This window comes from Panthera tigris, chromosome X, assembly GCF_018350195.1.
Source record: "Panthera tigris isolate Pti1 chromosome X, P.tigris_Pti1_mat1.1, whole genome shotgun sequence".
NCBI lineage: Eukaryota > Metazoa > Chordata > Mammalia > Carnivora > Felidae > Panthera > Panthera tigris.
In genome coordinates, this window is record NC_056677.1 from 31,547,303 (window position 1) to 31,559,797 (window position 12,495).

Genomic DNA, 12,495 nt, shown 5'->3' on the forward strand with positions numbered 1-12,495 from the left:
TGTGCTGCCTTGTTAAGATTTTTCTTGCCTTTCCTTTTTATTTTCTTTGCCATTCTTTTTCATTTTATCCCTGAATCATTCGGGACTTCCTCTTTTATCTAATTCATCCACACAGCGTCCTTAGCCAGCAAAAACAGTTTCTTGGAAAGTATTAATTGAATGAACTTCTGGAAATATGGTATATGGTATTATTTATATGTAGCCATCTAAAGAAGATATTTTTAAAAATAAAGTTAAAGGTTTTACTTTTCTAAGAGTATACAGTAACTTTTAACCATTAGGGAAACACTAATGTAGGTTTCTATCCCTCTCTTATGTAGTTGACCTGGCACACACAAATGAGTAGCTGCTTAATCTAAAGTCTACAAATGTCAGTCCTTATATGATAAATTTGAACTATTTCTGATCGTTTGTCCTTGTTGAACTAAAGGAAGTGGCTATAGTTTATCATTTATTTCATTCATTTCCGGTTTGGAGCCAGGTAAAGAGCCCCTGCTTTGTAAAACTCTAACTTCGCTCTAAAGTTGTTTGTGCGCATTTTGAATCCTGAGGTTACTTTGCTTAGGGCTTCACTACTTTATGCTACCAGAGTCTCTAAATGAGATTGTGTTACAGTGTAACAGAATAAGAGCAACAATAGTAGGCTGCAAACCTGGCAATCAGGCCTTCTCTTAGAGACCAGACTGATGTTCTTAGATTTTCTTTCTTGGTTTTCAGTTGTTTTAATTTTATTTTCACATAGTTGCCATTATTTCATTCATATTTGATCGTGTGACTTGCTGTATCTAGAGGTCAGAATAGCAAAAATGAAAGAAGACATAAAGTCAGACTGGTTTGATTACCCAGCATGAATCTGTGATTCTTGCAGCCTGTGTCTATGAAAACTTTGTTAATTCTTAGGAGGCTGTATTGTCCTTGAGCTCTGCTTAGTGTGTAAGCGAGATTTGCTATCTTTTACCTCTGCTAATTATCTTTCAGAAACATGGGAATTGGATCTTTAAAGGGTTTGCTGTGTCTTCTTTCAAAAAAGTTAGAGATAAAGATGGGCTAAATATGTCACTATTTTTTAATGCACATGTTCATTTGGATACTCTTTAGTTTCCCCTCTCTGAACCCAAGGGGATAATTTAAGCAATGCCAGAGCAGTTGTTGGATACTAGCGTTCAGTAATATGGGATATGGTTTAATTTAGAAGCTCCAGTATTCCAGGCCATATGGCAAAACATGAACACATTGACATTGGCCTCCTTGTTTTTGTAGTTTGGTTCACTCCCAGTGGTTTAAAGTAACTTTATTTCTGTCCTTCAGGATTGAATTTTATCAAGTAGCCAAAAGAAGTAAGTAATTTATGTAAAACAGTTGTTAATGTAATTGAACCCTGATGCTTAATCCCAGTCATTCAGTTGTGTGTAATCAAGGAAGGACATCATAAGTGAAAACATAGTGTACTTGTATGTTGTTAGTAAAATGTCTAACTAACAGTAATGCAGTCATCTGAATATATATGTAGGTAAAACTTCCTTTTAATCCTTCCTATGCAGACACAGCATTTTATGGATTTACTTCATCACCTATCCTCGTTCGAAACAGTCTTAAAAGTTTCCCTCTTTTGTTGGAATTTAGGCTTGGACACATCTATGTAGTTTAATACATTATAAACTAGGTTATTTTGTGTTGGTTTTCATTTAGTGACCTCCTTATTCATCTGTAACATTAGCAAAGTATTCAGTGCAGAGAATTGAGTCAGAGTCTGCTGTACTCTCGAGACTTTCATTCTAAATGAACACAAAGGGAACATTTTCAAACAGTGCTTTGCAGGCTTACGAAACCCAGATAAGAACAATGGCTACGTGTGATCTCCTTCACGTAATTTTTGAGCTCTTCTCCCCTATCTTGTCCTACCAGAACGTACACTGTACTAGACGGTGGGGATAAATAATATGCCATGCAATTGTGCACACTTCCTTTTAATGGGGCTTCAATCTGTGCCTCGCCATCTTTGCCTTCATGTGATAACTATCTGAATTTCATTTGAAATTCACCCTAAGATTTTGGAAACTTGATGCAGTATTTAGTATCCAGTTTGCTAGACAAATTGATTTCTTAAAAAACCTTGAATAGAAATGCAAGGTTTTCATTAAGATTTCTCTTTTATGTTGCTATAAATAACCTTTTATGCATAGAAATATGTTTAATATTTTGAGTATGGGTCTTTTGCCCCTTTTTTTAAGTGTAGAAATACACTGAAATTTCAGTGAAATCAAAAAGAATTTGGAAAAGAAAGGAAAAATATAACTGCATATTAATATTAACAACAAAATGTCTCTTACCTGCCAAGATTTTTATGCATATTACATTTACTAAGTGTTGCAAATAAAATGTACATGATTAGGATATATGTATCATGAATGTTTATCTTTAAACAGTTTACAGAATGGAGATTCTTCCTCTCTGGAATAGGACTATTCCCCCAGCCTATAGACATAAAAAGAATGACCGCATACCTCAGTCTTCAATCATCTGTTGTTATAACTTTCCAAAATCCCACCAAGGAAGATGTTCTAATCGATATCATACTAACAAGTAAGTTTTTTTAAATATATATTACGTATGTTATTTTGTAATTATTAATGAAACCTGTTTTATCACAGAATCCAAGCATTTTAGAGATAATGGACACTTTAGGAATCCATTAGCTGTTTCAACACCATCATTTTGTAAAAGAGAAAACAAGATGTGAGAGATGAAGTATCTTGGCTGAAATCACAGTTTACAAATGGTGGAGCCAGAATCAGAAATTAGAAGTCTAGGGGCGCCTGGGTGGCTCAGTCAGTTAAGCGTAGATTTCGGCTCAGGTCATGATCTCACAGCTCATGAGTTCAAGCCCCACATTAGGTTCTGTGCTAACAGCTCAGAGCCTGGAGCCTGCTTCAGATTCTGTGTCTCCCTTTCTCTCTCTGCCCCTCCCCCACTCACGCTCTGTCTCTTTATCCTTCAAAAATAGATAAACATTTTAAAAAATTAAAAAAAAAGGAAATTAGAAATCTCTGTACCAAGTCAATTTCTTCCAATTTAATCTGTAAAACCAAATATGTAAATTAGTAGATTTGTAAGATTTTTTATGACCTGACTCAACTATGCCAATGCTTATTCCTTAAAAGTTTTTAGAAATTCTAGTATTCTGATTTTGTTTCATTTCCCGCTTTTCTTCCTTCTTAAAAATTTTAATTCCCATATAGTTAACATACAGTGTTCTCTTAGTTTCAGATGCACAAGATAGTGATTCAGTAATTTCATATATCACTCAGTATCATCATCATATAAACATAGGGGTGCAAGTATCCCTTTGAATTAGTGGTTTTGTATTTTTTTGGTAAATACCCAGTAGTGCGATTATAGCGGATCATAGGGTAGTTCTATTTTTAACTTTTTGAGGAAACTTCACACTGTGTTCCACAATGGATGCACCCTCTTTTCTTTATAAATAGCATATTTGGGTTAAATTCTGGGTCTAACAAAACTTGGGTTTTTTTTTCCATGTCATATTACAAATACACGTTTTTAAGTTAGATCTTGTAGAGTTTCTCGTCACTTTTTATTAAAAGACCAAATAATGAGGTTCTGAAATTGAAACCAACTCTTTATGAGTTTTCTGAAGCACATTTTAAATCTAATATTGGACATTACTAATTTTATCTTTTCAAATATTATTACTACATCGACTAACACTACTACTGCTGGCATAATTCATTTTATGTAGCTCAATTGTTAGGCCAAAAGGAATGCATACATGTTAAGGTTTTTGATATAAATAACCAAGTTACTCTCCAGGATGGTTATACTGTTGCAATTCATGCTCCTACGAGGAGTCAATTACAGACATTCCCTCTTTTCCTGAACCTTGTAAACCCTGACTAGTAGCATTCTCCTTAATCTCCATCAATCTGACAGAGGCAGATTGTATTTTATCATGAATGCAAATTACTATTTTTTGATTAATGCTGAAGCTGAACAGCATCGTTTACTTGTTGAAGTTTTTGTCTTTCCTGATCACCTCCTCCTGCTCTTGGTATAAAATAATTAAGTAAAAATTAAGAACATACTGTCATCTAATGTACAATCGTCTTGTGAAGACCTTGGCTGTGATGAGAAGGAGAGACACGTCAGTATTTAGCAAAAGGTGGTTGTAGGGGCGCCTGGGCGGCTCAGTCAGTTAAGCGTCTGACTTCTGCTCAGGTCATGATCTTGCAGTTTGAGTTCAACCCCTGCATCGGGTGCTCTGCTATCAGTGTGGAGCCCACTTCGAATCCTCTCTCTCCCTCTCTGCCCCTCCTGCACATGCTCTCTCTCTCTCTCTCTCTCTCTCTCAAAAATAAACACTTTTTTAAAAAGTTTTCTTAAAAAAAAAAAGTTGATTATAGACTCAAGGAAGTCAGCATTTTAATATGGAAGACATGAGCATTTGTATAGGCAGAAAGAAGAAGACAGGCTTGAGCAGAAGTTAAAGCTGTAAAAGAGGTAGGGCTTAACTGATGGGTATGGCTCTGGGAGGACCGGGATCAGACTTGAAGGAGAAGGAATAGCCTTGAACAAGAGGGGCGTTTCTACCTTTGGACAGGTGGAGATAGGGTAAAACAAACGTGGCTGTAGATAAATTGTTAGGGTGCTAGAGGGGCTTTGGAATTAAGTGCGGTTACATTTATATTTTTATCTGCCGATCAGTGACAGAGTAGATTTGAAGAGTAGCACAGTGATTTAAAGTAATTGCTGCAGGGAATGGAGGGTGGAGCTGACAAAATTAAAATACAAAAGGCATTTGTCTGGGATTAGAAACTACAAATTTAGCTAGGCACCAAGAAAATACCGTTCTGAAGTTCGTACCACTTCTGGGGTTCGGAATTCCTGGTGTGGGAACAACATACAAGGCTGATAAATGGATCTGTCCAAGAAATGGAATTTTCGAGACAATTGCAGGCAAATCACTTCAGAAGGATGTGAATGTTATAAAAACATATTGGATCAAGATTGTTAACATTAAAAAATAAATTATGTAGGGTGCCTGGGTGGCTCAGTAGGTTAAGTGTCTGACTTCTGGTCATGATCTCACGGTCTGTGAGTTCGAGCCCGGCATCGGGCTCTGTGCTGCCAGCTCAGAGCCTGGAGCCTCCTTCAGATTCTGTGTCTCCCTCACTCTCTCTGCCCCTCCCCCGCTCAGGTTCTGTCTATCTGTCTGTCTGTCTCTCTCTCTCTCAAAAATAAATAAACATAAAATTTTTTTGAATAAATTATGAAGTAATTTGTGGCTTGTTTTTTTTTCTTTAATTGGTCTGAAACACTTTTGATATATAACAGGAAAAAACAGTAAGCTTGACAATGAAAGACTTATTAGTCTTTTGTATTTTTTTTAAATATGTATTTATTAATTCTGGGAGAGAGAGCAAGATCACTAACTGGAGAGGGAGAGAAAGAGAGGGAGAGAATTCCAAGCAGGCTCTGCACTGTCAGTGCAAATCCCGATGCAGGGCTTGAACTTACAAACCATGAGATCACAGCCTGAGCCAAAACCAAAGGTCAGACGGTCAACCAACTGAGCCACCCGATTTGTATTTTAAAACAGTATTTTTAATAAACTTGCTCTCTCTTGAGTAAATGTTTAGACCCTCAGATACTCCCCCTTCCTTCAACCTGAGGAGACCAGGGACCAAGAATGACACCAACCTCTGGTATCTTTCCTTTTTTCACTTTCACCCCTTCCTTTATGAAAATATTTCTCCTTTCCTTTTCTCAGTACTGAAGTCCCTCTCTCTCTCTCTCTCTATCTCTGTCTCTCCCTGTCTCTGTCTCTGTCTCTCTCTCTCTCTCTCTGTCATAACCTCTTCCTTCTTTCTGTTGTGGGTTCTGTTTTTTTTCTAGCCACCATGTTCGTGTCTTATATTCATATTCTTGGCGACTGGGCCTCATAATTTGGCTTGAATTATTGAAGGGACCACAAGAAAACATGACTGACAATAAGGATAAAAATATTTAACATGTATGCCAAATATACTAATTTTAAAAGGTACTAAATTAAGACCTTCTAATTAAATATTTGCAAATATCTTAACATTATTTCATGAAAGGACTGTGCAATCCCTTGCTATCTTTCAAGAGATCATCGTTTCTACAGATGCTACAGAATTCACAGAATCCCCTTACAGAAGTTGGTAGCAAGACTCATAACACCAAGTTGGTGGTTGCTGAGTGAGAGAAGTCTCACACTATTTCAGATCCAGCGTTCCTGATTTCTCTTTCAATAGAAAGATAGATAGATAGATAGATATAATAGATATACAAGATATATAGGAAAAGATATCTTTCAGAATGCACTGTTTTTCCAAGAAGGCAATGTTTTTAGAATTGCAAACTCATTCTCAAACTTTTATATTGCCAATTGTCTAATGTCTTTTCATCTGCTGAGATTTTAGCTATTTCCATTTTAATAACTTATTTCAGAAATGCTGCCCTTTGACATTTAAGAATCTTTTATTCTATTTCATTAAATTCTATTTAATTTTTTAATTCTATTGTGTGTTGTGTGTAAGCTTTTTTTAAAAAAAAAAATTAATGTTTATTTATTTTGGAGGGAGAGAGTGCGAGTGGGGAAGGAGCAGACAGGGAGGGAGACACAGAGTCTGAAGCAGGCTCCAGGCTCTGAGCTGCCAGCACAGAGCCTGATGCAGGGCTTGAACCCACAAACTGTGATCATGACTTGATCATGATCATGATCATGACTTGAGCCAAAGTTGGACATTTAACCGACTGAGCCACCCAGGCGCCCTGTCTCTAAGTTTTTTTCAGTTGAACATTACACAAGGCAAGGTGTTGAAAAGATTATATTTCAGGGGTCTATTCATATCTTACTTCATGCAACCTTTAAATGGGATGCATTTAAATGGATGGGATAGGGAGGCTAGAGAGGAGATGGCCTAAACGCTAAGAGAATAGTAGAGACATCTCCAAAACAGACCGTTAATGAGTCCCATGAGGAGCAGGATACTACTTCACAAAAGCTTCAAATAACCTAGGGCACTCGCATTTGTTATACACTCACTTTGTACCAGGCTTGAGCTCTGTAAATGTGACTATACCCAATCTTTAAAAAAAGACTCTTGGAGACTTCTCAGATATGGAACCTGAGGCTTAGAAATTTTCCAAAACCATGCAGTGAGCCAGTGATTGAACAGTGTCTTGAACTCATCACGTCTAGCTATCTTCTCCAGGGCCACCTAACTGGCATTCTAAGTTGTCTGCTTACAGATGGTGCTTATAAAGCCCCATACTGATAAGGCTGTAAAGAATTGCACTTGCCTCTCTTTTTGCTTCTTCCCTTTAAGATCTCAGTAAAGAGGCCTCCCTTCATCCAATCAAAGGACCTCAGGAAATACCTCTGACTGCCACTCCTTTCACATTTTCTCAGCTCCTCAGATCTCTCCTTTCTCTTTTTAACTCTGCCATCAGACCCTGGTTCTGCCTCATCAATACATGCTTGGACTTCCTGTGTTGGCCTCCTTGATCAGCCTCGACATGTACCCTTGCTCAGTGACTGGTATCAGTGGACTCAGTTCCCACAATCCTCTCTGATCAATAATAATGCCCTCCACTCCAGCCCCTGCTGTCAAGGTTCCACCCTATTTAGCCAGGAATAAAGGTGGAAAAAGGAAAGGTAGCCATGGGTGGGTTTGAGTCAACACATTACAAATTAGGGCCTGATGTACCTATTAGGAATTTAAGGACACATCTCCATTATTTGTATGTGTGTGCCCTTGCTCATATAACCACATTCCAGACCTGCTAATTTGTGCTTGTTGATGGCAGGGGTTATATCCACTCATAGCTTTATTCCTACCTAAATGAGTATTTCAGTGCTGGCATATGTTGGTAGAGCAGGAATTGAATATTCAGTCACTGATTATATACTGATCATCTGTTTTGTGCACAAAACTGTCATATGCACATTTCAAAACTACTAGATCTGTAATATACATACACAAAAACATATATACATTGTGGTATTCTATTTGTGAAATATCACTTACAGATTATATACCTAAAAGTTACATAAATGAATGACGCAGTAGTCAATGCATATAATATAGCTGTTTTGATTTCTTTTCAACTAAAATAGCTATAGTCTTGAGATTATTCACTCTTTTTGCTAAATTCAAATTTAAATGCAGTGTTAGTGATTTTATTCAAATGTTTAGATATAAGTGGATTCTTTTCCAGACACCAATAGTTTTATTGAAGAGCAAAACAAAATGAAAGTAGGGATAAAGGAGTATCTAATAATTTGCTGTATAAAAATATACATGATATACATATATATATACATATATACACATATATATATACATATATATACTCATATATATATAAGTAATGCCCCAGTACGTATTGCTATACAAATAATGCCCCTACGTGTATATTGTTTCATGTTTGAGATGTGTATTTAAGGTGTATTTCTGTAAGTAGTATTGATGGGCAAAATGGTGAATAAATTTACAATTTTACCAAGTGTTACAAAAATCCTCTTCATGGGGGTTATATCATGCACTCACATTTCTTTCCAAGGACAGTGTATTTAAAATTATATATAAATGCTTGTGCCGACAGAAATTTTTATCTTTTATATATGGTAGCACTAAAAGCAAGTACTTGTTATGTAGCTAGTATGTTTTGGGTAATTGGTTTTGTATTTATTGGTTTAAATTACTGTCAATGCATATTCATTTATGCATATGTGAATATTAACTACTGCCAGCCATTTTTAGATAGAGGGCTCAAACAGGCTCTCATTCATATCTATTGTTTGAGTAGTTTAAATTAAAATTCTAAGAATGTATGAGTTGATTTTATAATATTATAGAGAAAGCCATTTATAATGTTGGCTATGTTCTTCAAAAATGGCATTTAAATGTCATCTTAAAATATACTTGGAAAAATAATTATCTGAGAAATTTCCCACTAGAGGGGAGTTTTGATTCTCTTTCAATCTCTCCTGCTATTTTTCCTTTTGAATGTGACATTGAAGAATATCTCTTTATATTTTTATTAGGTCGGGAAAAGCCCAGGCATCTCATCCTTGACCATCACTGGGATAAGTTCTTCAGGCAGACTTCTGCTTTCAGTTTTAGTGGCCTGAGTCACACAAAAGGTATGGATTTCTGCATTATATTCTGTCCTTCTATATGGTTTTGTATTTCAGAGATGATGAAATTGTATGTCTGTTGTCTTAATACATATTTAATAATTATTATACAATTAAAAACTTGGATACAAATTTAGCAAGTTGATAGAAACACATGGATAGTATAACCTTTATATATATTCATTACGTCTTCACCGGCTTTCATTCCATAACATAGAAGTACAATTTGTAAAATATTTTATCTTTGAGATTGTGAATGGTCAAAAGTCATACCACTTAATTAATACGTAAGTGTGTGAGTCAAAGAAGGTTTTGGAAAATTAAAAATAAATAGTATGCTAAAGCTATTCATAACCATGAAAAATAATTGCATCTTTACAAAGCTAATAATTCCCTGAAAATTTATTATAGGATATCTCTTTGTACACTATATTAATCATCCCACTTGCACCTTGATGAATAGGAAAATATCTAAGGCATAAGAAATAATGAAGTCGCCTAAAAATCTACAGCTTAAAAAATATTAATTTGCTTAAATAATATTTTAAAATTCCATTAAATTAATCATAACAATTATGATAAAGATGATAAAATATGAATTATCTTAATACCAAAAAACTAACTGAAATCAGCAACTACTACTAGCATCCCAATACAAATAGGTTCCTGACTTTTTTCTGTGTACTGTAGTATTTATGTCAGCATCCTAAATCTCATTATTTTATTTCATTTGATACAGCTCCATCATGTAGGTGTTATTCTTATTGAATTGAGGTGATTACAATTCAGAAAAATTAACTTACACAAAATCAAGACAGTTGCTTAAGGGTGAAGCTGAACCTCCTTGTATCTGACTTCAAAGTCTTTGTTTTCAATTTCTTTGTAACATTAAAAAAAATGTGAACAGGGGCGCCTGGGTGGCTCAGTCGGTTAAGCGTCAGACTTCAGCTCAGGTCACGATCTCGCGGTCTGTGAGTTCGAGCCCCGCGTCGGGCTCTGGGCTGATGGCTCAGAGCCTGGAGACTGCTTCCGGTTCTGTGTCTCCCTCTCTCTCTGCCCCTCCCCCGTTCATGCTCTGTCTCTCTCTGTCTCAAAAATAAATAAACGTTAAAAAAAAATTTAAAAAAAAAATGTGAACAGTTCACAAAGAGTAGGTACAGGTGGCCAAAGAATGATTGCAAATATGTTCATAGTCACTATTATTCAAATAGATGTTGATTTAAATGACAGCCGCCTAAGTTTTTGTTTTCCTTTTTGTCTTTATTTTTCATTGAAACCATGGTGAAATTTGAACACATACTGCTTCAAGGAATACAAATCACAACATAGCTTCTGAAAAGCAGTTTGTGTAATACATAAAGAAACTTAGAAATTAGCCCCCTTTTGACCCAGTAGTTCCAATTCTGCTGAGATCATTTAAAGAAAGAATCAAAATATTGTATTGTTTATAATACTGAAAAGTTGAAAATCACCTGAATGCCAAATAACAACTTTATTATATTTGTATTATTTATATGTCTGTGTATATTTTAATTTTACTTACCCATTAATTATATGAGACATTTTCTTTTTTTTTAATTTCTCCCATTGGTTCTACACTTTCAGTCTTCCCACATAATGAAATCAATCAAAAAATTCACCTACATATTCTTCTTTGTAATGGGGAGTTACATGTAAATAGACATCTTTTTCTTTTACTCCTTTAATTCATCCAGATTTTGCTTTTTTGCTATATAATTATAATCTAATTTGATTCCCCTCATCTAATTAGCAAGTTTCCCATCTTCTCATTCAATAATAATAATCATTCTGTAGCTATTTACTTTTGCAGGCTGTATTCAGACAAAATCTATTCTGTTACATAGATCTGTATTTTAGGTCTTATTCCAGTGCTATACATTTTAAATCCTATAGTTTTACATTTTATTATTCTATTTCTTTCTTTTCCTGATCTTTCAAATGATTTATTTCCTTTTATCACCTGTTTATCCTTATGGAAAAAACCTAGAATAATTTTTTTTGTCAAGTTTCAAAGAAATCTCAGTAAACATTTGATTGCCATTACATTAAACCTGTAGACAAATTTGGGGAGAACTACATCTTTACAATAATCTCCTTATCCAAGACCATTTATTTCCTCATTTTCTAGCATAATGTTTATAAGTGTTAATAAAGTTCATTTTTGTGTATGACAAAAAACATAAAGCTTCCAGTGGCAGTACTTTTGTTTAAATAATCCAAATAATGGGTAAAAGGGGCCAAAAGGTAAAGTAAATACATGCATAAATAAAAATAAAGTCCCAGGGAATTGCCTACTCTAAATGTGGAGTTGGGTATGGAAATTATTGTTTCTTTTACCAAAGTCAAGAATCTTATTTCATAAGTTTACAAACTTTATATCTCTCTGTATTAATTTTGCACTGCTCATATATTTAAATGACTTTCCTTGCTAGTTTTTTTTTTTGAGTTCCTGTTGTTTATTCTTCAGCAAGTGATTTTTAACATATTTTCAAATTTATTTTTTTATTTTTTTGTATATGAAACTTATTGTCAAATTGGTTTCCATACAACACCCGGTGCTCATCCCAAAAGGTGTCCTCCTCAATACCCATCCCCCACCCTCCCCTCCCTCCCACCCCCCATCAACCCTCAGTTTGTTCTCAGTTTTTAAGAGTCTCTTATGTTTTGGCTCCCTCCCTCTCTAACCTCTTCTTTTTTCTTCCCCTCCCCCATGGTCTTCTGTTAAGTTTCTCAGGACCCACAAAACAGTGAAAACATATGGTATTTGTCTTTCTCTGTATGACTTATTTCACTTAGCATAACACTCCAGTTCCATCCACATTGCATATTTTCAAATTTAAATAATAAGTAATCCAGTTAGTAATTATATATAATGTAATTTATGTCAACACAGAGCCTAACATTGTGTATTCCAATTTTAAATTTTCTGCTTTGCAAAAAAGAGATTCTGAAAGTACTTTGTTAATTATAATTTATATTGTTCTTACTGTCTTCACATGGTTTTCGAATTTAATCCGGTTTTCTCCTGGATTCCTTATTGATTTCCCTAGTGTCTTCTGTGGCTTGTTTTTTTTTTTTTTTTTTTTTTTCAGTAAACTATGCACATCCTGCCTGTACATTGGGTTGACAATTCAAGGTGCACTCCCTGCTGCTCTATATAATAAGATCTCCAAAGGGGTTATTTTCTCTAGAAACTTTCTCTAGAAACTTTTTGTTTGCTCTGGTGTTCTTATGTGGCATTAGTGTTAGGAGTGTTTCTGATGATTTGGGGAACTTAAACATTAAGG

The 12,495-nt window shown here is 35.1% G+C and overlaps 1 protein-coding gene across 1 annotated transcript in view; it reads left to right on the top strand.

Moving 5' to 3' along the window:
- Positions 1-12,495, top strand: part of CFAP47 (cilia and flagella associated protein 47) — a 543,896-nt gene that overhangs the window by 436,523 nt on the left and 94,878 nt on the right. The window contains exons 57-58 of the mRNA XM_042974584.1: positions 2,427-2,583; positions 9,095-9,193. Coding sequence (XP_042830518.1) covers positions 2,427-2,583; positions 9,095-9,193 — 256 coding nt within the window. The remainder of the gene's footprint in view (positions 1-2,426; positions 2,584-9,094; positions 9,194-12,495) is intronic.